The sequence below is a fragment of the Cervus canadensis genome, chromosome 4 (assembly GCF_019320065.1).
Source record: "Cervus canadensis isolate Bull #8, Minnesota chromosome 4, ASM1932006v1, whole genome shotgun sequence".
Classification (NCBI taxonomy): Eukaryota; Metazoa; Chordata; class Mammalia; order Artiodactyla; family Cervidae; genus Cervus; species Cervus canadensis.
The window spans coordinates 102,283,207-102,308,024 of NC_057389.1; the positions used below are offsets into that span (position 1 = coordinate 102,283,207).

The following is a 24,818-nucleotide window of genomic DNA, read 5'->3' on the forward strand; positions in this document are numbered from 1 at the left end:
AGCAGGGCTGGGTTTCCTGTCTTCTTCAACCCTAAATAATTTCTTTTAGAACAAGACTCCTGTAATAAGGTATAATAGATTAGCTTATTTTTCATATGGACAGAGTTACCTCTCAGCCTGTTCCTGGGTAGTAGAACTCGGATACGTACACCCTACTCTCAAAATGCAAAGCAATCACTATCGAAGCAGCCACAGCTTTAATAATAACCATGTGAATCAGTAATAACAAAACCCGCTACTACTGGCTGGGGGGAGGGGGAAATCGGGAGCTGTTGTTCCATGGGTATAGAGTTTCAGTTTTGCAAGATGAAAAAGTTCTAGAGAGTTATTGCACAACAAAGTGGATGTACATAACACTATTGAACTGTACACTTGAAAGTGGTTGAGATGGTAAATTGCATGTTACATGTTTTTTTTCCAAACCACAGTTAGTAATAGAAAATAAAAAACACAACAACTACTACCGTTCTGACTACCTTGAGCATCTAGAAGCTTCTGGATTCTCACTAAGCCTGTGGATTCTGCTGTGGATTCTCACAACAGCCCTGAGAGGTAGACGTTATTATCGCCACTTTACACCCATGAGGAAAAAGGACTGCAGAGGTAAAACTGGCTTTCCAGGCTCATCCCACAACCAAGAGGGGAGCTGGATTTACACCAAGTCAGTCTGACTCCAAGGCTGTGTCCTCTCCAACACACCCATGGCCTCTGCATAGCTTCATGTCTTCCGTGGTTTCCCTCAAAGAAGAGAAATCATGGGACTCTTATCCTAGGATCTAGAACCGGAAAGGAATCAGAGTTCTGGTCTACCACGTTGTTCTCTTAGACCCAGGATCCCCACTTCCTTTAAAAAGTATGTTTACTGTGGAACAATGGCTACATCTTGTCTTGGGTCTTTTTTTGGCTCTTGGATTGGAAACTCTGCCCTTTGTCTTCAGTACAAAGAAACAGTATTCATAGCAGACCACTATCTCAAGAGTCCTTATGCTTCTGGTCTTTGGGAAGGCCTCTCTCTCCCCTTGGCTGAAGTTAGTGTAGAAGAAAAACTGCTGGCAATTCAGTATTGTTCACTTATTAAACTAGCATTTCTTATACTAGTTTTTTAAAGCTTATAAGATATATACACTTTATTAATATATTTATATCAATATATTATTGCTATTGATATATTACTGATTTACATTACTTACATACTGTATTACACTATATGATATTACACTATATCATATGAAACACATGTTACTTTTTAAATTTTTATTTATTTGACTGTGTCAGGTCTTAGCTGTGGCACACAGGCTCCAGAGTACTGGACTCAGCGGTTGTGGTGCTTAGTTGCCCTGCAGCATATGGGATCTTAATTCCCCGACCAGGGATAGAATTTGCATTCCCTGCATTGCAAGTTGGATTCTTTAAAAAGGAACGCATTTGAGTCAGTGCGAATGAGGTGAATGCACCTAGCGCCTACTATACAGAGTGAAGTAAGTCAGAAAGAGAAAAACAAATGTCTTATATTTACACATATGTATGGGATCTAGAGAGATGGTACTGATGAGCCTATCCGCAGAGCAGCAATAGGAACAGACACAGAGAAGAGACCTGTGGACACAATAGGGGAAGGAGAGAGCGGGACAAACCAAAAGCGCAACATTGAAACCTACACACCACCACATGCAAAAGAGACAGCCAGTGGGAATTTGCTGTTTGATGTAGGGAGCTCAAACCTAGGGAGGTCGAGGTGGTGATATGTGACCACCTAGAGGGGTGGGATGGGGTGAGAGATGGGAGGGAGGTTCCAGAGGGAGGGAACATATATATACACCTATGGCTGATTCATGTTGATGTATGGCAGAAACTAACACAATTTCGTAAACCAATTATCTTCCAATTAAAATAAATAAGTAAATAAGAAAAAAATTAAAAGACGGATTCTTAACCCCTGGACCACCAGGGAAGTCCCTAGTGTTATTTAAATTAATATTTCCCCCTTAGCTATCAAATCATTATCAAGAGTGGGCAAAATATTTTTAGATTTTTTACATTCCCATCAGCAGTGTATGGAATTTCTGGTTGTTTTACATTCTCGTCAATGTTTAACACTGTCAGTCTTTTTTATCTGACCACCTATATAGCACATGGCTTTAGTTTGTATTTCCTAAATCACTATCCTTGGTGAGCACTTAAGCTTGTTTGCCGTTTGCACATCTTCCTTTGTGAAAGGTCTTTTTTTTAAGTCTTTGACCCTTTTTTTTAATGAGTTGTTTGTAGGAGTGGTATATATATTCTGAATACATTTTTTTTTGGTCAGATATGGGCATTGCAAATGTTTTATTTTAGTCAGTTACCTGTTTATTTTTAATAACACCTTTGGTGGGATATTTTTAAAAACTTTATGCATGGAAAATATTTTATTTATTTTTATTCAGAAAATTTTTTGAAATATATTTGACATTTAACACTGGGTCAATTTAAGGTGTATAGCATGCTGATTTTATACATTTCTATATATTTTTCACTAAACTTTCTGTTTTGTATTGGAGTATAGTCAATTGGGGCTTCCCTAGTGGCTCAGAGGGTAAAGCATTTGCCTGCAATGCGGGAGACCTGGGTTCGATCCCTGGGTTGGGAAGATCCCCTGGAGAAGGAAATGGCAACCCACTCCAGTATTCCTGCCTGGAGAATGCCATGGATGGAGGAGCCTGGCAGGCTACAGTCCACGGGGTCGCAAAGAGTTGGAAACGACTGAGCGACTTCACTTCACTTCATAGTCAATTAACAATGTTGTGATAGTTTCAGGTGGACAGCAAGTGACACATTTCTCTATTGTAATATGATTGCCATGGTAGCAATTAGCACCTCTATCTATCATATTACATAATGATCATTTATTTTGAGTGGTGGGAATAATCAAGTTCCAGTCTCTTAGCAAGTTTGATGATTATAATGCAATATGGTTGTCTACATGTGGACAAAACATCTTCAACAAAGATGAGGCTGGCAGGATGACATCCACTCCATTTTCTCCTTATACATGACCTGAGATCCTAAAGTATGTGCCTTTTTAGAGATCTGAACAATCATCTTAAGGACCCTGTAGCTAGAAAGTCTTCATTAGTTGCATAGTCCAAACTCCTCAGCCAAATGAGGAGACTGAGGCTGGGGGACCAAGGTCACGAAGCAGAGACCACACATCACGGCCATCAGAAAGCAAATCAAAGTGAGATATTTAAAGACCCGCTAAAGACAAACACAACTGCAACCATGCAAGCCCACATCACGTAATTTCTTTGGAATACGCTCGTGATAAGATCACATTTCCATTTCCCTCTATGTTTTTCCGACAACAGCTCATGATACAATTTGTACAGCTCCTGGTAACTTTTACCGGGGAAAATTTTGGGGAAAAAAAAGGACCATGTTTCAAAGGCACCAGATCTGATAAAGAGGCAGAAATATTTACTCCATTATTTCAAGAGGCAGGTTCTTTGTTGCTCAGATACTTCCTGTTTTAAAAATAGCTTTCCACCACTGTTCCAGGACTAGAATGTCCTTTCAAATGAACTTGGCTTTGAAGATGTGATTTCATGTCATTGGAGCAAGTGTGTAGATAACCAATCATCCTTTGATAAAATGCTGCTCAGACCAGCTACCCTGGACCCTTGGGTTCCGGTCAGACCATAGCTGGAGCTGGGTTGCTGGACCATGAAGGGGTTGGGAACCAGTTGCCATGGGTGGGAGCCTGGGGGGAGGGCACATCAGCCCCTAAGCACTCCCAAGCACCAGGGTGGTAAATTGATGATGCTGCAGAATCACGAGCTGCCGCCCATCTGACAGATGTGACTGATAAAAGGAAGGTGTCAGTCTTGATTTAGGACCATGCCTGCCGGTTACGAGAGAAGGTCCCACAGGTCTTAGCTGCGTGCACTTGACCATGGAAGGGTGAAGTGATGTCATCACTGAACGGCTTTAAAGCATGTTTGCAGAGAGAGGGAGAGAAAGCAAGGGGTGGGTGAAGAGAAAGTGGCAAAATCCAGAGAGTGAGGCTAGGTGAAGGGAGTTTATTGTACTCTTCTCACTATTATGTTTGGAGAGTTTTCACAACACAGTTTTTCAAACTGGATATTCTTTGTTTTTCAGGAAAGGGTGTGAGTGTTCTCTGCCAAGGAAGAGGCTGAGCGAGAACCCACGGAGTGTGAGTGGATTGGTGGATTTGAAGCTGGCTATTTACACAGCAGTTTCCCAGATGGTGCAGGGGTAAAGAATCTGCCTGCTGATGCAGGAGATGCAGGTTCAATCCCTGGGTGGGGAAGATCCCCTGGAGGAGGGCATGGCAACACGCCCTAGTATTCTTGCTCGGAAAATTCCATGGACAGAGGAGCCTGGCGGGCTACAGTCACAGTTGGACACAACTAAGCATGCACACACATGCAAATTTAGACATCAGGGGTGTGTGTGTGCATGTGTGTGTACCTGGGGAAGAAGGAACAGGGTTTAAAACTGGTTAAGGGGGGTCCCTTAACACCCCACTAACACCAAAAGACAGATCATCCAGACAGAAAAATAAGGAAACACCAGCCTGAAATGACACATTTCAGTTCAGTTCAGTTGTTCTGTTGTGTCCGACTCTTTGTGACTCCATGGACTGCAGCACACCAGGCTTCCCGGTCCATCATCAACTTGCAGAGTTTACTCAAAATCACGTCCATCAAGTCGGTGATGCCATCCAGCCATCTCATCCTCTGTCTTCCCTTTCTCCCACCTTCAATCTTTCCCAGCATCAGGGTCTTTTCAAATGAGTCAGTTCTTCCCATCAGGTGGCCAAAGTAATGGAGTTTCAGCTTCAACATCAGTCCTTCCAATGAACACCCAGGACTGATTTCCTTTAAGATGGACTGGCTGGATCTCCTTGCAGTCCAAGGGACTCTCAAGAGTCTTCTCCAACACCACAGTTCAAAAGCATCAATTCTTTGGCACTCAGCTTTCTTCACAGTCCAACTCTCACATCCATACATGACTACCGGGAAAACCATAGCTTTGACTAGATGGACCTTTATTGGCAAAGTAATGTCTCTGCTCTTTAATATGCTGTCTAGATTGGTCATAACTCTTCTTCCAAGGAGCAAGTGTCTTCTAATTTCATGGCTGTAGTCACCATCTGCAGTGATTTTGGAGCCCCCCAAAATAAAGGCTCTCACTATTTCCATTGATTCTCCATCTATTTGCCATGAAGTGATCGGACCAGATGCCATGATCTTAGTTTTCTGAATGTTGGGTTTTAAGCCAACTTTTTCACTCTCCTCTTTCACTTTCATCAAGAGACTCTTCAGTTCTTCTTCACTTTCTGCCATAAGGGTGGTGTCATCTGAGATTATTGATATATCTCCCAGCAATCTTGATTCCAGCTTGTGCTTCCTCCAGCCCAGTGTTTCTCATGATGTACTCTGTATATAAGTTAAATAAGCAGGGTGACAATATACAGCCTTGACATATTCCTTTCCTGATTTGGAACCAGTCTGTTATTCCATATCCAGTTCTAACTGTTGCTTCCTGACCTGCATACAGATTTCTCAGGAGTAAGGTCAGGTGGCCTGGTATTCCCATCTCTTTAAGATTTTTACACAGTTTATTGTGATCCACAGAGTCAAAGGCTTGTGGTATAGTCAATAAAGCAGAAGGTGACATTTTTCTGGAACTCTCTTGCTTTTTTGATGATCCAACAGATGTTGGCAATTTGCTCTCTGGTTCCTCTGCCTTTTCTAAATCCAGCTTGAACATCTGGAAGTTCATGGTTCACATACTGTTGAAGCCTGACTTGGAGAATTTTGAGAATTTGAGAAATTTGAGAATTTGGAGAATATTACTTTGCTAGTGTGTGAAATGAGTGCAATTGTGCAGTAGTTTGAACATTCTTTGGCATTGCCTTTCTTTGGGATTGGAATGGAAACTGATCCTTTCCAGTCCTGTGGCCACTGCTGAGGCAAAAATAAGGAAACACCAGCCTGAAATGACACATTAGACCAGAGAGATTTACAGGAAGTCACCTACATATGAACAAGTCATTCTGAGAGCATGTTTGTAAGTCTAATTAGTTCAAAGTTAGCCTAGGTAACCAACGAATACAATCAGCTGTACCATACTGTACTGTATTAGGCTTAGGATATTTTTCACACAAACAGTACGTAAAAGACAAACACAAAAAAATAAACAGTTTTAACCTTACAGTACAGTACCACGGCTGACACAGAGGGGCTGGCATCGAGTGAACAGGCAGGAAGAGTCACTGGCTGGAAGAGGGAGAGGAGGTGAGATGATGGAGCTGGAGGATCGTCAGCAACAGGAGTCGGAGGGCAAGCTGCGGTTTCCCCCATGCCTGTGATTTCACTCACTCACGTCAATGGCACAGATTCTGGCCTTGAAGTAAAGGTACCGGCTTCCCTGGTGGCTCAGGTGGTAAAGAACCTGCCTGCAATGCGGGAGACACAGGAGACAGAGTTTGATCCCTGGGTTGGGAAGATCCCTTGGAGAAGGAATGGCAACCCACTCTCATATTCTTGCCCAGGGAATTCTATGACAGAAGAAGCTGCTGGGCTCCAGTCCATGGGGTCACGAAGAGTCAGAAACGACTGAGTGACTAACACTTTCACCTTCACTACTGTACTCTACACAGTACTGTGAAGTACACAGAGGCACAACCATCTGTAGAGAAGGCACACACGTGACAACGGACACCAGACCCGTGAACTAACTTACACGACTGGACATGTGAGCACACGTTTGCATTGTTTAAAAGTTCACAACTCGAAGTGTCCTAGGTAAGGGACCTTGAGTTTTGAGGAGTGGTCAGCTGTGAGCAAGGGCTTCCTCAGTGGCTCAGAGGGAAAGAATCCGCCTGCAATGCAGGAGCCACAGGAGCCGTGGGTTTGATCCCTGGGTCGGGAAGATCCCCTGGAGGAGGGAATGTCACCCCACTCCAGTTCTTCTTGCCTGGAGAGTCCCATGGACAGAGAAGCCTGGCAGGCTACAGTCCCTAGGGTTGCAAAGAGTCAGACACGACTGAAGTGACTTAGCACGCATGCACATGGGTCTGAGCACCTCTGGGAGAGGTGGCCCAGTCAGATCCCCCACCCCAAAGGATGTAATGGGATGAACAGCATGGGTTTTCAGATTTATTCTGATGGTTCTGCGGCAGGAAGAGAAAGCCTTATAAGGATTGCCTCCAGCCATGTTCTAGAAACTGCTTCCTCTTCTAGAGAGGATTAAGGCCACATCAGAGGTTAGGAAGCCTACCAACCTCCCAGCAGGTACCAGGTCCCAGACCCAGATCACCTTCCACGGACACAAAGCAATCTCTCCCCCTCCAGGACCTCAGGGAGATTTATTAAGACTTGCACTGTCCTGGTTGATCTCACTGCCCTAAATCTATTATTAAACACTAGCTTATGGTTCACTTTCAATCTCACAGAGCACCGCTCTGATACACGATGGTGTGACTGAACACCTGGGTCTGAAAAGCTGTGTTTCCAGCACAAACCTCTCAGACTTTCCTGGCAGCTCAGCGGTAAAGAATCCACCTGCCAATGCAGGGGACAGGGCTTCAATCCCTGGTCCAGGAAGATTCCACATGCTGTGAGCAGCTAAGCCTGGGCTCCACACCTGCTCAGCCCACGTGCCGCGACTACTGAAGCCTGTGCACCCCAGAGCCTCTTCAAGAGAAGTCACCACAGTGAGAAGTCTCTGCACCTCGATGACGAGCAGACCCCACTCGCTGCAACGAGAGAAAGCCCTTGCAGAAACGAAGACCCAGCACAGCCAAAAAATTAAAAACACCTGTCCCCAGGTGATGAAGGTCAACATCAATGGTAATGAATCCGGTTGATGACATGGACTCAATACGATGTGACAAGAAGGGCGTTTCACCCCAGAGGTCCTCCCCAAACTCGTCACCCCAGAGTAACCATGAGGAAAACATGCACACGTCTCAACAGGAGACCACATACAAGACAGCAGACCACTCCGCACAACCGTCGAGGTCGTCAAAATCAAGGAAAGTCTTGAGCAACTATCTCAGCCCAGAGGCACCTAGGGAGACACGACAACCAAATGTCATGTGAAATACTGGCATAGGAAAGGGGCATCAGGGTGCAAAACTGACATATGAGCCAGGTGTGTGTGCCCAGCTCTTTGCGACCCCATGGACTGTAGCCCACCAGGCTCCCCAGGCCATGGCATTTCCCAGGCACGAATACTGGAGTGGGCTGCCATGCCCTCTTCCAGGGATCTTCCCGACCCATGGATCAAACCCGCATCTCTGGTGTCTCCTGGATTGGCAGGCCGATTCTTTACACTAGTGCCACTTAGGAAGCCCCATGAATCGGGTGTAGACTTTAATTAATAATCACGTCCCAATACTGGGTTCCTTTGTTATAACAAACATACCAGCCTGAGGTAAGATGTTAAAAAGAAAGGAAGTCATGAGGGGCTTATGGGAACTCTTCCTCTTCTCTTTGTGATTTTTCTGCACATCTAAAACTGGTCTAAAAAATTAAGTTTCCTAAAGTGCAAAAACAAGCAAACAGATGCCTCTCTCAGAACGATTCCCTGGTTGGGCTAAAGCATCTGGGGTAGGAAGGGGGTTGTCAACAGCTGTCCAAGCTGAGGAAAGAAGGGGAGAAGACAGGGACTGGAGCCTAGAGACCCAGAACACGTTCTGAAAAGGAACTTCTCAAGAAAGGGCTTTTATGGGAATTCCCTGGGTGTCCTGTGGTGAGGACTCCACGCTTTCACTGCTGAGGGTGTGGGTTCAATCCCTTGTTGGGGAACTAAGATCCTGCAAGTTGTGAGCTTTGCGGAAAAACAAAAAGAGGGAGAGATAGAGAAGGGCTTCTAGGTAGCAGAGGGGCTCGGCCTGTGTGTGCCCTGCCATTTCCAGTAAAGGCTGCTTCTGACGTGGAACAGTCTGGGCCACGTTAGTCCTGGCAAGGGTGTCTCGCCCCCTTCCTGCCTAGTTTTAAGGTCAGGGCTTCTCTACTCCATTTCTCTGTGCTCAGGCTGCTCAGAGGCATGCGTTTGGACCATGTTCACCTGAGAGATGTCGGTCGGCCTGGGCCGTCTTGTCTCCCTGGGGACGAAAGAGGCCCAGCAGAAAGCAAACGTGTGACAGCCTCAGCTACTCTGGATGTCATCCCAACAGTGATGTCCATGCTTCTGGAAGGTTCTAGGGGTTTCTGGGGACTGCATGCTGGTGGAAGTCTCTCCCTGTGTGCCGATTCTGAATATGGGTGCCTGCTGAGGAGGCCCGCCCCACCGGCCTTGCCCCTCGCACAGACTGGACGGGGCTCCAGTGAACTGTACGGTGGGAATCTCATTTCAAATGGCAGCATGGTGACTGAGGGCTACCTGCCCTGGTTACAGGATAGGGAGGTCACCGCCCACCATTTCAGACGCACTCTGCAATCGGAGCTACAGGGCAACCTCTGAAAACTTCCCAAACTGGCTTTTTTCTGTGGCCTCTGCTCAAACACTTAGAAATTTTTTTTTCCCCCTTTAGCATGTGGGACCTTAGGTCCTCGACCAGGGATTGAACCCATGCCTCTGCACAGGCAGCATGGAGTCTTAATCCCTGGACTGCAGGGAAATCCTGCAGTCCATCATGTGTGGACCTTCATGCAAGGAAAACAACAGGTAAGTGGGAAAAAAAAAAGGATTCTTCTGTTTTGTATTAAAATATTTTATATTAATCATTCAAACTTAATTTTTATACAATGAATGCATACATCACCGGGGTGTCTGTCTGGTAGGGGAGTCAGGGAGGCATCGGCTGGGTGTGCCCGGGTGTGAGCAGCGGGTGAGGGTAAGGAGACAGGCGCTTCCTTTGCTCGCCCCATGCTCTGCCTGCCAGTTCCAGGAGGGAGGCGGGGGTGTCACAGCGAACAGGTGGGTCCTCGGCCTCTCCTCGGGCCTCCCTCTGCTGGGGTGAACCGTGTCTCCTCTTCCTGGGTGAGGCATCCAGTGCCCAGGGCTCTCTGACCAGCAAGTCCTTGACGTAACAGTGGCTGTGACTCGGGGACCACCAAGAGCGAGTGTGTGTGTATATGTAGGGATTTCCACGTCCTCTCCTGCCGCATGCCCGACCCCTGTCCATCCTGCCTCCGGGCACTTGAGAGTGGGGCCGCACCTAGGCAGCAGGCATGTCGGCCTTGCTGAGTGCAATGGCCAGCTCCAGGTCTTCCTGCTCCTGCCGCCGCAGTCTCGCCAGCCTCTCCTGCTCCGCCTTCTCGCTCTCCCGCTTGGCCCATGCCAGCTGCTGCTCCTCATTGCCAAACTGCAAAGGAAAAACGGAGGGTGGGTTACACGGTCCCTGAAATGGTGCCTGCCTGCCAGCTGGCTGGGGCAGAGAGGATGTGGAGGTCTGCTGTGGGGGGATCGCGGGTGTGGGGAAACGCCAGGCTGGGATGTGTTGGGGGGGGTGCCTGGTGTGCGGGGGGTGAAAACCAGGAAAAGCCAGAAGCCGCCTCTTGGTTGGGGATGCAGAGGGGACGCACATGCCCCAGTCCTGACCCCCAGTCTGGAAGGTGGTTACATGCACTGAGACATGTGGGGCTGGGTCTGACCTTAACCTCCACCTCCACCTCAGAGAGAAACCAGACGCCCCATCCCTGCTGGGAGCTGAAGCAGGCGGAGGCCAGGCATCAGATTAGGGACATTAAGAGACTTCCAGGGACACCCCCCCGCCGCCCCTCCGGCCTGGAGGAGGCTTCACGGGGGGGGGGGGGGGGGGGAGACAGAGAAGCTCTACTGGGCCTCCTGTTGGGGGATGGCACGGTCATCTCGAAGTAGCTGGGGAGCAGAGTCAGCTGAACCCCAAGGAGATGGGACGCCGAACCCGCAGAGCCTGGGCCTCCATGACAGGCCATGATGCCTGGGCGAGAGGCGCTGGGGCTGGAGACTTCACACTCAAATAGATCTCCGAGTCTCCAACGTGTTCAGGGGCCTTGAGGCCAAACGAGATGACAGGGTCCTGAGATGCGGCAGCTCTGTCTCAGCCACGGTCCCAGAGGCTCTGGGAGATGCTAAGAGCCACTTTGTACTTGAACATTCACAGGAGCCCTCGGCAATCACGCGGTCATTTGGTCCAGTTTTTCATTCTTGGTGGTGGTGGGGGGGGAGGGTAGGGGTCCTTTTCCAAAAGGTGCAACTTTAAAAAAATTTTTTTTAAAACAAGGGAAGAAACCGTTTTGATCCCAAGATGATGGTTTACTCGCTAAGTCGTGTCCAACTCCTGTGACCCCTTGGAATGTAGCCTGCCAGGCTCCTCTGTCCATGGGATTCTCCAGGCAAGGATTACTGGAGTGGGTTGCCACTTCCTTCTCCCGAGATGGGTGATTTCAAACCATTCAAGCGATGGACTTACAGCTCTATGTAAAGGAAAGGCAGACGTCACACGCTCTCCCCCTGGCGGGAGTCCCCAGCCCCAGAGGTACCCCCGTCACTGTGCTCTGTCTCCAGGTGGGGTGCCTCCGGCACCGCTGACCCCCAGCAGAGCTGCAGCCCGTTTGGGCCCCTAGCCTGCCTGGGTCGGCATCTCTCCTCTATGTGGAGAAGTCAGCTGAACCCCAAGGATCTGGGACAGTGAACCCATGTGCCCCAGAAAGGAGCTAAGATTTTCCCAAGGACACTCCAGGGACAAGCAAAGTGGGGCAGTGGGACTGGCCGTTTGTCAATGTTTCATGACCTGACCACTAGTCTTGGGGTGATGGGGCCAGACAATGGGGACTGGGCAGGGGAGGGATGGCCTAGGGGAGCCTGGTTTGGAGCCAGGTGTGGGTGGCCCCGAGGAGGGGGAGGAGATGGGACAGCCCAGAAGGCCTCCTTCCACCTGTCTGGGGAGTCAGGCAGGGGCAGATGACGGTCAGTGTGAAGAGGAGCCACCCTCCAGGCACAAAGGTCAAGTCCTGGTTTCTTAGAGAAATGGCCCAGAAAAACACTCAGGGATCAGATGGGTCTCCAGCTTGGACTCTTGAAAGCCAGTCCCCGCCCCTCGTATTTCCACCACTGGCCACAGATAACTGCCCTCCCCTCCCCCACCTTTGGGGAATTTTCCAACACCTCTTCAGGAGAAAAACAAGGAAAGAACAACAAATGCCGATGGGAACGACTCCACGGTGCCGCTGACAGCGGTGGGAGGGGACAGGCAGCTGGGCGGACAGGGGACCTCGCCCTCGCCAGCCCGGAGGAGCGGGCGGGTAGCGGGGGGGCCAACGAGAAGCAGGCCTGCACCTCGGTGGGGCCTGCTCAGCCCGGCAACCTCCTGCTCCAGGAGTCTGTGAGTTCAAAGCAAACGTGCTGACGGGAACGTTCTAGATGCCTTCGGGGAGGACTCGTTGGAGGCGAGCTTAGGCTCCAGGATGCAGACTCACAGCGGGCACGCGGTCGGAGGCAGACTCAAGGCAGCGGCTTCTCTGTGGCTCCCTCCGCGTCTTGAATCAGCAGCGCATCCCCTCCGGGGCCTGGTGGCAGCCCGCGCCCAGGCCACGCCCTGGTCCTCGACCCGGATGTGTCAGGTGCGCCACGTGGCGGCCCGACTCTGGAACACCTGCGCGCGCAGGGCTGCTCGGCGAATGGCCAGCTCCGGTTCCTACTTCACTCATGATGACGAGGGGCCGAGGCGACCCAGCAGGTCGTGAGCACTCCGCCCCCTTGAGACACCTCACACAGCGGGGCCCTATAGACTCGGTGGGTTGATTTTGGCGGCCTCTCCGTGGAAATCTGAGGGTCAGAGCCCTCTGCACGTGAAGTAACAGCACCCTTCCTCCACGGGGATGGACAACGTGTGCGCCCCGCCTGCTGTCACCACGCGTGGGGACACTTCTCGCCGCTTCCCGTTAGCTCGCTCATCCTGCTGTTGAAAACGCATCCAACTCGTCTGACGAGGCAAAGCGCAACTTATCCCATCCGATATTTGCTCTTAATGCGGCCTTCCGAAAGAAAGCGCTGTTTGGCTCACCTAGAAATACGACTTCCTAATAAAACACATTTGCCTGAGACAGAAAAGGCTCGTTTTAAAAGAAACACCAGAGAGGCTTCCTGTGAGCCGCTACAAGCACAAGAAACCCATTGATGGAGACTCGGGGTCTGTAAATCAGAGGGTTCCAGAGAGGCAGCGCTGGGGCGCCAAGGGGGCGGGGGAGCGGGACTGGGTACTCCCGTGACACTGGCTTCCCTGACAGCCAACGCGGACCAGGCTGCTTCAGCATGGGTTCACAACACGTCCTGCCGGCATGCTTAGAACGTCTGATCTTAAGAGTCACGTTGCCAGGCTGCTGGGCACTCTGTGTCTCCCCCAGGAAGCTGAAGTACACAGACTCGAGGAACCAGCTTTGGCCTTCTTGGCACCTATCCCTCAGGTCCAGTGAACAAAGACACCATCAGGCAATGGACCAAGTCCCTGGACACCACAAACATGAAAGACACTCCCCAGAGGTGGGGCAGTTCTGTGTGACTGAGGGGACAACATGAATCAGCTAGGTGTCCCGCCTTCCCCCACTTCCCCGCATCGCAAGGGGCTGAACCTCCCAGTCAGCTGATTTCCCCCTGGGAAGACTGGGGTGTCTGAAGTGGGAAAGGTGATTTTAAACATAAGACAGCAGGGCTGCAGACTGAGTGCAAGTCTATCAGTCGTGTCCGACTCTTTGCGACCCCAGGGACTGTAGCCCGCCAGGCTCCTGTGTTCCTGGGATTCTCCAGGCAAGAATACTGGAGTGGGTTGCCATGCCCTCCTCCAGGGGATCTTCCCAACCCAGGGATCAAACCCAGGTCTCCTGTATTGCAGGCGGTTTCTATACCGCCAGAAAACTGGCAGAACCCAATTCCTTGCCTGGAACTGAGGGTGACTCAACCCCGCGGGTGTTTTAAAATAGGAAGTTAACAACTGTGCTGAAATGCCCAGAAATGATGAACTAAATGATAATTTGAAATTTGGGGGGTAAAAAAAAAACTGTTCCAAAAACCATCCATTGGGGGCAGGAGGGGGACTGTAAGAAATAAAACTGTGCATTTCAGAGAGAGAACAATCATTTCTTCAAACTGCTGTTCAAAATCCACTTACCCTTCCCCCCTACCCTAAACACAGTACCCGAGTCACACGTGAAATAGCTCAGTTTTTTTCCATCGGTGTTTCTTTTTTTTTTTTAACCAAAAAATAGAAGCAGTGCTATTCAAGAAACTGTAGATAAAGCAGGTTTTGTTTCTGGCTTTTATTTAACAATATCACCATTTGTATATATCCAGTGTGCACTGGCTGTCAACAAAACCAGGCCAACTGCAGTTGTAAAATATTTACAGGTTGCCAAGAGCCAGGAACGTGTCAGCATCTTGGGCAATTTCAATAAGCCACAGCCTAGCTGTGCATGAGCTGGATCTGACATGAATCAGGCGTGTGCTGGGCACAGGAACGGCGGTGCTTGCTTTAAGACAGACATTCTAGGAGCTGAAGCATCTATAAACAATACACCTCACACCTAACGAGGAAACAAGGTACTCTGTCAAACCGAGCGAAGAAAGCCTTCTTAAAAACAACATTAGGAGCGCAACAGACAGGGAAACTGTTTCTGGGAAGACAACGTCTGAAGCTCTCTGAGAACAAGACCTTTGGGTACTCATGAGGGTGCTGAAAGTACACTAACATGAAAGTCTTTTACAGCCTGGAATCTTTTTTTCAAACCGAGACACAGAGCCAGGCTTTCAAAATCCCCGGGTTAGCTTCTGAAAAGACATTTCACTCTGCTAAACGGCTTTCTGAGTTTTGGTTTTGTTTTTTTTTTTTTTCTCCCTGCACAAGGAAGGGGCTTCAGAGCGGCTGTTCTAGGTTGCATTTCAGTTTTCTCCATAGCTGATAAAAAGTTTTTTTTAAAACAAATCAAACTGCTTTCCCTTGGTGTGACCCGCCTGAATCCTTGCTGCCCTAAACTGGGACCGTGAGAACTCTCGCACAGAGACTTTTTTAGGACAGCAGCACCCAGATGTAACTTTAGCGATCTTGTTTTCGTACTTCAGAAGTGTTTGACGTGGTGGCTTCCCCCTCCTCCCAAAAAAATGAACGAACACAAAAGCCGCTGGGCAACAGAACTACTACAGAGAGTCTACCATGAAAGATAAAGAAACAGGCATTCTGGGCCATCCTGCCGGAAGGAAAAGGCATCCTCATCACAGAGTATCCAAACCAGTGCTCTCTTTTTCTTTTATTGAGAAACCATTTTTTTCTTACAGCAAGCAGCAGTACAGAATAAATAACACGGGTGATGGCGTGAGGTTCCGGGAGACTTGGGGCCAGGAGGAGCTTTGCCATTTGAAAGAGACAAATAATAATAATAATGATAACCCCAAGGAAGTTGCAAGCGGAGCAGGGGGGAGGAAGGGATGGCATGGAAGGCGGAGAACTCAACTTACAGAGGTGAAGTCTGCAAAGCCCAAAGAGGAGGCTTTAGAAGGTTTAGCTGAAGAGGAGGGAGCAAATGGATCTTTTCCACTAAACGGGTCCCCAAACCCCTTTTTAGTTTGGAACGGGTCACTGCTGTCGGCCCCAAGTGGCTGGAATGGATCAGGGGGTTCGGTAAAGTCTGCAGAACCAAGCTGGCTTACGGGTGTACTTTTACCTGGAAAATTTAGGAGAGAAAAAAAAAAGGAGAAAAAAAAAAAAGAAGAAGAAATTCAAGTTACTGACCAGGGACAGAACAAGGGTCCTGACTGAGGAGCCGGGCGCCAGCTCCCTGGGAAGCTCTATCCTTCCCTTGGAAAGAGCTGGAATGTGGCTTGTGGGACGGACTCCGGGGGGAATCGGCGTGGGTCTCCGCTTTCCTCTCCCTTTATCCCGGAGGCTTAATGGTTTTGTGGGCGGTCCTAGAAAACCACTTCAGATGACCCTTCTCCCCTCCCCATCCACCACAGCTAAAATTTACATCATCTTTAGAAAGCTCACATGCAGGCGTGTTTCAAAGTGATTCATTTTATCAGGGCAACACATTCACGATCACACTGAGTTTTTACAAAGTCATGGTCGAGCAGAAAAAGATCACTGTAAGAGCCCAACAATTAAAAAAAAAAAAAGGGTGGGGGATTACTTGCAACTAAACAGGAAGGATGGGGAATTAGTTTCACAACGTGATGTGGAGTTAGCCATGTTAGTGGTGAGGATCTGTGTGCAGCTCACCAGACAAACCCACTCAGCCATCCTGGGTTTAAATTCGTCCTGGGTTGAAATTCATTTCCGGCTCCTGGGTCTGTCCCTTTGGCTCCAAGGGGCAGGCTTTGGGATTTTGTGGGCTCTTGCCGAGAGGGCAGCTCTGGGAGGCCCAGGTCCCAGCAAGGCAGCTCTCCATGAGGACACGGGAGACAGGTGTTCAGAATGGGTGGGAAATGAGGCTGTGAGGCTACACTTGGGGGGTGTGGCCCAAGGACGAGGGGCTTCTCCCAGCAAGGCCTGCCGATATGTCAGAACCATCCATGAGCAACCAGACCTCTCCGGGCGTTTGGCAAGGGGGGCCCACAGGATGAGCCTCCAGGATCTGCTGGGTTTGGAGGCCAGGTTCCTACCTGATACCATTCATTTGCCCAACAGCTGCCTGGGTTACCAAGGTACCCAGGTGGTGAGACAGTCAATTCGGCAGCTCTGTGTCCAAGCCCAGGCTAGGGCATACTTAACATGATTCTGATCTGTTAACTGAGTTGCCCGTGTTTTGCTCTTGCAATTCTAAAACTAATGTGGGAGAAGCCAAAAGCCTGGGGCCACACTCCATACAGAACCCTGGACACCAGCTGCACGTCCAGAGGCAGGCCCCGGCCCTGAGTCACGCCCGACCTGTCTGCAGCGCCTCGGCCCAGGGCGCCTGCCTTCCCACCCTGCTGGCCTCTGCCGCGCCACCTGCCCGCACATCCGCCTCCATGCCCAGCTCCAAGACCACGCTCTCTGACGCTGCTTCCTAGGGCCACACTTCTGAGGGTCCCCAGGGGTCCCTAAGGACTTCTGCCTGTCCCCTTGAGTTCTGAGACCCAGACCAGGCCCAGTGCCTCAGGCCCAGCTGGCCTGCTTCTGTCTGGGAAGTGGGCACGAAGGGTCAGGGGTCAGAGCCCGTGACTGATGCCCTGCTGCAGGCACAAGCAGGGCTCGGCACACGCGGGGCCTGTGACAACCTGACCTCAGGCCCCTCTGGATACACGGGTTTTTTTGTCACTTGACACAGCAGCTGGGCGACCCTAAGGTACAAAGGTCGCCCCGACTCCGTCAGTTCATTCCAAACCTCGAGTCACCAGAGGTGTGGTTCTGCCCCCAGGAGAACCCACGGAGAAGAGACGGGGCGGAGCCCACCAGAAGCCGAGGTGAAAATCCCCACACCCCCTCCCACCTGAGCTGGGACTTCTGGGTGGGCGGGGGATGCCAGTAGTGTGGCTGGGACGCAGAGGCCCCGAGCCACGCCCACCCCCAGAGCAGCCGCTGGTTTCTGTCTGCATGAGTAAGGAAACGCTGAGAGTCTTGACTTTCCGAGGCTCGCACAGGGCTCTTGAGACACAGGCAGCTCTGCACCCGGCTCTCCGTCACCTCCCGAGGCTGCATCAGAGGACTGTGCCCATGCCCGTGGCCTCATGGGGCCCCCGTGCTGACCTCTGACCTTCCCAGGCTCTTACTGTCACAAACAGCACAGCCTCGCCCACGTGTGTCTATTTATAGGAGACGTTCCCTGGTGGCTCAGACGGTAAACAAACTGCCTCCGAGGCAGGGGACCCGGGTTCGATCCCTGGATTGGGAAGATCCCCTGCAGAAGGAAATGGCAGTCCATTCCAGTACTCCTGCCTGGAGAACCCCATGGACAGAGGAGTCTTGGAGGGCTACAACATCCCGTGGGGTTGCAAAGAGTTGGACACGACTGAGCGACTCACACTTTCACACACTTTCTGGAGGTGGGGCTGTGGGTCGGGAGGCGTGCCCACTGCGGCCTGACCTTCCTAGTACCTGCCCCAGGCTCCGACAGGAGACACCCTGACCTAGAAGGGAGGGGAGGGGGAAGGCTGCAGGCTTGGGGAGGCTGTAGGAGTTTCCCGGTGGCCACAAGTCCGGTCACAGTCAACCACGAGGCTCAGTGGGCCAGGCGAACTTCTCTCTGCTGAAGCCCCGGGGTGGGCCCCACCTGCTGGAGCAGGGACACTTCCCCAGAAGGGCGGGGCCAAGTCCACTGCGCAGGGCGGTGGGAACAAGGGCCCCTCTTCCCCAGGGCAGCTGGCTTGTTCAAGTGAAGTCCCGGGGGCTGTGCCCACACAGCACCTTCCGTACAGGCCGGGTTCTCTCCTTCTGGCCCCTCCTCGCCTATTCGTGACAGAGCCACAGACTTCGGGCGGCTCCCCCCTGAGCTGTCCGCCTGGCTGTTGGCTTTGCTCTCCCTCCCAGACCTCAGCCCTGTGGGCTTCAGACCACAGGGAGACATCTGGGTGCCGGCCTGAAGAGCCACCTCCCCCAAGCCCATCTTCCTTCCACAGCAGCCTACTCCCTGGCCCAAGGGATGAGCTGACGGCTGAGCATGGGCCCCCTGGGCCGGCACGGCAGGCAGAGGAGAGCCCCTCTTTGGAGGCGAGCAGGCAGCCCGCCCCGCAGCGCGTCAATTCCAGACTGTGCAGCTGGGAGCAGTGACTGAACGGGAAGCCAGGCAGATCATGGGGGTCCCTGGGAAAGGAGGAGGGTGGGCGTGAGCCCCGGGAGCTCGGGTCCCCACAGTGGCACCACCCCCCGAGGCAAGTGGTCCTCGCCTCTCCTGGGTCTCTGGGAGCCGCGCCTGCCACAGTCCCTGGGCAGCCCACTCTCTCAGCTTTCAGCCCCGCGGGCCCGCCGCGCTCAGCGAGGCGGCCTTTTAACTCAGTGCTGCGCCGACCCTGCCGCGCTCTCCCCAGGTCTTTGGGAGCACCCACCCCAGCCCCGGCCATCCCGCCCCGGCCCAGCGCAGTACCCTGCGCTCACTGCTCCCCAGGCAGGAGCGCCCCTCCCTACGTGGGTGCCGTGCACGAAGAGGCCACCCTCCCCACTTCTGGCTCAGACACCGCTGCAGCCCTCGTCATGCTGTCTTTAGGTCACTCGCCATGTATTTTCTCTCTTGCCCAAGAGAACACAAGCTCCAGAAGGCAGAGCGCTCGGCTGCCCACAGCTGTGTCCCAGCTTCACAGACCGCTCTGCTGACAGAGCTTTCTAACATGCAAGCTCCACCGTGGCGAGCTCGGGAAGCCCCCACAAAACCCTTCCCCATCTCGTCCCGAGCCATACCTCGCTCCCCCAGGACCCCAGGCCAGGGCTTCTCTCCAGACAGTCCCTCTGCCTTAAGTGCCTGAGACCCACCATCTCCCCAGGCCTGTGTTCAGCCCTCCTGGCCCAGCCCTGGGCAGGGAGTAGGCTGTGGACCCCTGGAAGATGGGGAGGAACATGGCAACCACCCCCTCCAGCCTCAGCTTCCTTTTCCATGAAATGGGGTTGTGATGGGATGAACTGGTCCCCCACCCCCAATTCATTATGCTCAGGTCCTCTCCCCCGGTACCTCAGGATGTGGCTGTCTTTGCACATGGGATATTTGCAGAGGTAATCAAGTTAGAGTGAGGTCCTCTGAGTGGGCCCTAATCCAACAGGACTGGTGATCTTGGGAGAAAAGAGGGCAGCAGGACACACAAATTCACAGAGGGGAGACCGTGGGAAGGCACGGGGGTGGGCGCCGTCTACAAGCCAACCAGAGCAGCCTCAGGAGAAATCAGCCCGGACCACACCTTGATCTCAGACTCCCCAGCCTCCACAGCTGTGGATGGTCCATTTCAGCCGTCTCAGCTGCGGTATGGTGGCCCTAGGATACTTGGGCGGGGTAAAAGAGCATCCGCGCGCCATCGCCGCCAGAGCTGGGGTTGGCCCCTGAGGGGGCTGTCTGCTTTTGTAAATCACCTTTTACTAGTCTGCCAACGCCAGGCTGGCGTAGCTCCAATACCCAGAGGTCAGGACAGCTCCACCCCGCCATGAGCTCCGCAAGGAAACTGAGAACCCTGCCTGCAGAGTTGCTCAGATGCCCCCCGCGCAGTGTGGCTGGGTGGGTGTGTGCAGCCCCCGTGGAGGGGTGGCCTCCACTTGAACTGCCGAGTTCCCTGCACTGGCCCCCACCTGTCAGGCTCCCTCAAACCCTCCATGGGACCTCCCCCTGCCACGGTGGAGCAGTGCCACAGCCCAGGCGTGCCCCCCTAGAGAAGAGCCCCCCCGACAGGATACACCCTGACGCAGACCTTGCCTCGCTTTCCAAACCCCAAGGGGTGGCGTCATCAAAGGCTGATTGTGAATACAGACAGGATCCTGAGCGAACCCTGTGCCGGGGGCCCCTGGGACACCTGCAGCCTTCCCCGGGCCCTGAGGGATGGGGCCTCACCTGCCAACCGAGCCAGTGCATGCGCCTCTGCCAGGGTGCCCAGGGGGATGGCCTTCTAAGGCACGGGCACGCTGGCCTCGGCGGGCACGGTCCCTGCAGCCCGGCCACCGCGGTCTCCCTCCCACAGGTACCTCCACCAGGCAGACCCCCCGTACCGTCCAGCACGGCAAATGTCCGAGCATGCCTAACGGGGTCAGTTGACCCCAGCCAGGCCCTGAGAGTGACCACAGCAGTGCACATGTTCAAATACACCATCACCCACGTCTGTGCCGCTTTTTTTTTTTTTTTTTTAAATTAAGAAGAGCTTCCTCCCTTGATTTAGGGTATTTTTTTTTTTTTTATCACTTTGGGGCCAGGGGCTGGGGGTGGGGGGCAGTTAAGAATCCAGCCGGGAAGAATGTCAGGCTGAGGTTTCTAACAAGCACGGAGATGATCGGGGAGATCTTGAAAGGAGGCACTCACACCCAAGAACGGCCCGGGGCCTGGTTTTGCTCGGCTGCCGAAACCGTTGTTATTTAGAAATCATGACTGTGTTAATACGAAACCAGGGCACATCAACTGCTCCTGTTTTGGAGTGGTGGTGGCGGGGGGGAAACGGTTTTTTCTCGGTTATCTGTTTTTGTGCTCGGGCATCGAGGCTGAATTATCGGACCTGACACGTGCAAAACTGGTGGCCTCCCAGCTTCGGCCTGACACGACGCTCCCGAGCAGAGAAGCCTTTCACAAAAGACACCCTTGCCCTGACTGCCCTTGGTCCACAACACTTCCCACTCTGAGCCCCCGTTTATTTTTAGCAGCTACACTTTTCATACATTCTGGGGCTGGTTCCTGCTTTTATGTAACCACTTCTGCTAAGTCCTTAATTGTTTTTTTCTGAAGTGGTGCTCATATTAAACGTGACAGGGTAACTCAGTCTGCCTCCATGCCCCTGGGCAGAACTGCTGCCCACTTTTACGCCTTTCTGTGGCTCCGGGCACCAAGAGTGAAGGAAAGAGGCTTGTCTGGGGCGTGTTTCAGAGAAGAGAACACCAATCTTTTTTTTTTTCCCCCCTTAAATTTTGGTATAAAACTAATAACCAGGATGACACCTGGGCTGTCATTCCTAGACCTCTGCTCAGGGCAGGGAGGCCTGAGTGGACAGGAGGATGTGACTGCAGACAATCAGATAAAGACCCTCCCCCAGCCCGGGGCTGGAAGCTGCTGCTGAGCCCCCCAGTGACTCCCCAGCACTCAGAGGAGGCTTCACTACCAGGGTGGGGGAACCAAGGTTGAAGACAGGACAGAATAGGGCTTATTTGAAACCGCAGCAGTTTCAGCAGCTACCCTAGCGGTGCACCGAAACCGCACACAGGACAGCCTTGAGCAAAAACAATATGAACCTGATGGTTTACCACGGTGTGTGCTGTTAAAAAAAAAACCCTGGTGGCCGGCCCCACCCTGGCAGCAGTGTCTTTAATTCTCCTGCTTCTGAACTTTCTGAGACCAAGAGGGCCCCCAGCACCCAGGATCGGGGAGCGGCAGGCCGGGGGGCGCTGGGGGTCGTGAAGCCCCGCCCCGACCTCTCCCTCCTAGCTTCTCTGGGAAGGTCTCCGCTCGGAGAGTCGGCAGGGAGGGGAGAAAATGATGGGATACAAACCCCTCCACGACTCAGAAATGTGAACACTGAAGGAAGGCAGGCTCTTCTGCTTGAAAACTTTTACCCTGAAGGAGAGTTTAACAGGTTTGGGTGACTAGTGGGGGCGGGGTCTTATAAATCAGATGAATAGAACATAATCAAAAATAGACGTGAGCCAGAATGTGTGTTTTCATCCCGACCAGATAGCGGCTGGGTTCTATTTATAAGATTCAGGGCTGCAGTTGGAAAGTGCAGCTCTGTAGATGAGAGATAAATACAAAAACAACCAAACACAAAAATAAAAAACAAAGGTCTGTGGTCAGGACAGCTGCCCCACCTGAGCTATTACTCTCCACAACACAGGACGTTCCCAAGCTGCCATTTGTGGCAACACAGGACACACACAACTGTCACTCATCCCACACAGCATGGGACACCCACAACTGTCACTCATCCCACACAGCACGGGACACCCACAACTGTCACTCATCCCACACAGCACGGGACACACACACAACTGTCACTCATCCCACACAGCACGGGACACACACAACTGCCATTCATCCCACACAGCACGGGACACACATACAACTGTCACTCATCCCACACAGCACGGGACACCCACAACTGTCACTCATCCCACACAGCATGGGACACCCACAACTGTCACTCATCCCACACAGCACGGGACACACACACAACTGTCACTCATCCCACACAGCACGGGACACCCACAACTGTCACTCATCCCACACAGCACGGGACACCCACAACTGTCACTCATCCCACACAGCACGGGACACCCACAACTGTCACTCATCCCACACAACACGGGGTACACACAACTGTCACTCATCCCACACAGCACGGGACACCCACAACTGTCACTCATCCCACACAGCATGGGACACCCACAACTGTCACTTGTCCCACACAGCACGGGACACCCACAACTGTCACTCATCCCACACAGCATGGGACACACACACAACTGTCACTCATCCCACACAGCACGGGACACCCACAACTGTCACTCATCCCACACAGCACGGGACACCCACAACTGTCACTCATCCCACACAACACGGGACACCCACAACTGTCACTCATCCCACACAACACGGGACACACACACAACTGTCACTCATCCCACACAGCACGGGACACCCACAACTGTCACTCATCCCACACAACACGGGACACACACAACTGTCACTCATCCCACACAGCACGGGACACACACACAACTGTCACTCATCCCACACAGCACGGGACACCCACACAACTGTCACTCATCCCACACAGCACGGACACCCACAACTGTCACTCATCCCACACAGCACGGACACCCACAACTGTCACACACAACACGGACACCCACAACTGTCACTCATCCCACACAGCACGGGACACCCACAACTGTCACTCATCCCACACAACTGTCACTCGTCCCGCACAGCACAGGACACACATACAACTGTCACTCATCCCACACAACGGTCACTCATCCCACACAGCACGGGACACCCACAACTGTCACTCATCCCACACAGCACGGGACACCCACAACTGTCACTCATCCCACACAACACGGGACACACACACAACTGTCACTCATCCCACACAGCACGGGACACCCACAACTGTCACTCATCCCACACAACACGGGACACACACAACTGTCACTCATCCCACACAGCACGGGACACACACACAACTGTCACTCATCCCACACAGCACGGGACACCCACAACTGTCACTCATCCCACACAACTGTCACTTGTCCCACACAGCACGGGACACCCACAACTGTCACTCATCCCACACAGCATGGGACACACACACAACTGTCACTCATCCCACACAGCACAGGACACCCACAACTGTCACTCATCCCACACAGCACAGGACACCCACAACTGTCACTCATCCCACACAGCACGAGACACACACACAACTGTCACTCATCCCACACAACACGGGACACCCACAACTGTCATTCATCCCACACAGCACAGGACACACACACAACTGCCTCTCGTCCTACATAACGCAGCACACCCACACAACCGCCAGACTTCTGAAAGTCGTACTATGGGAGAGCTAAGGCTGCGGAGGTGCCCTCCTTGTCACCTTGGCTGCCCCCTTTCTGCGCCCTGAACCCGGCAAAGAAGCTGAACTGGGGGAGAGAGAAAGCAGGCTGTCCAAAGCGTCACCTTACACATCCAGCACCACTCAGAAACTTTTTATTTACTGAGAAAGGTCGCTTTTCACCAACACACATGAGAAACACCAGGCCCCCTCTGGTGGGACGCGACCCACAGGGCCACGCGAGCGGCTTGCCAGCCAGGAGCCCTGCAGACTCTGGCCCCACTCACTCTGGCTCAGGCTCACGCGAGGAGAAGGCAAACCCCACAGATCAAAGCCGTGCCAAGCAGCAGAGCCCCGGCAAGATAAAATCTGAGGTCCCCACCATCACAACGTTGAGATTTTCCACTAAAAATATTTACTGAATTTTAAGACAAATTTGCTGAATGCATTGAAGGGAGCAGGATGAGGTTTGGTTCTGAACAGTTGAGAAAAGCTGAACAAATATTTACTATCATCCACCAGGCACCCCCACAACTGATGAGCTTGTTTCACCCTCTGCAAGGTACCTGGGATGGTCAGAGGTAGTGAGCCCAGGGGCTGTGGGGTCACTGCCCCGTCAGAGGAAGAAGGTGAGAAGGGGAAAATGTCGCCACACTTCTGGGGTCCTCAAAGGACAGATACCCTTA

The 24,818-nt window shown here is 52.1% G+C and overlaps 1 protein-coding gene across 4 annotated transcripts in view; it reads right to left on the bottom strand.

Moving 5' to 3' along the window:
- Nucleotides 1-9,708: 9,708 nt before the first annotated feature.
- The window catches only part of EPS15L1 (epidermal growth factor receptor pathway substrate 15 like 1), a 105,219-nt gene continuing 90,109 nt past the window's right edge, over nt 9,709-24,818 (bottom strand). For 2 of the 4 annotated variants that reach the window (XM_043467198.1, XM_043467197.1), the window contains 2 exons: nt 15,442-15,647; nt 9,709-10,318 (listed from right to left, as the gene is read on the bottom strand). In XM_043467198.1, coding sequence (XP_043323133.1) covers nt 10,172-10,318; nt 15,442-15,647 — 353 coding nt within the window. In that variant the 3' untranslated portion in view covers nt 9,709-10,171. Of the gene's footprint in view, nt 10,319-15,441; nt 15,648-24,818 lie in introns of those variants that run through there. The other 2 variants (XM_043467199.1, XM_043467200.1) reach the window with 2 other exon arrangements.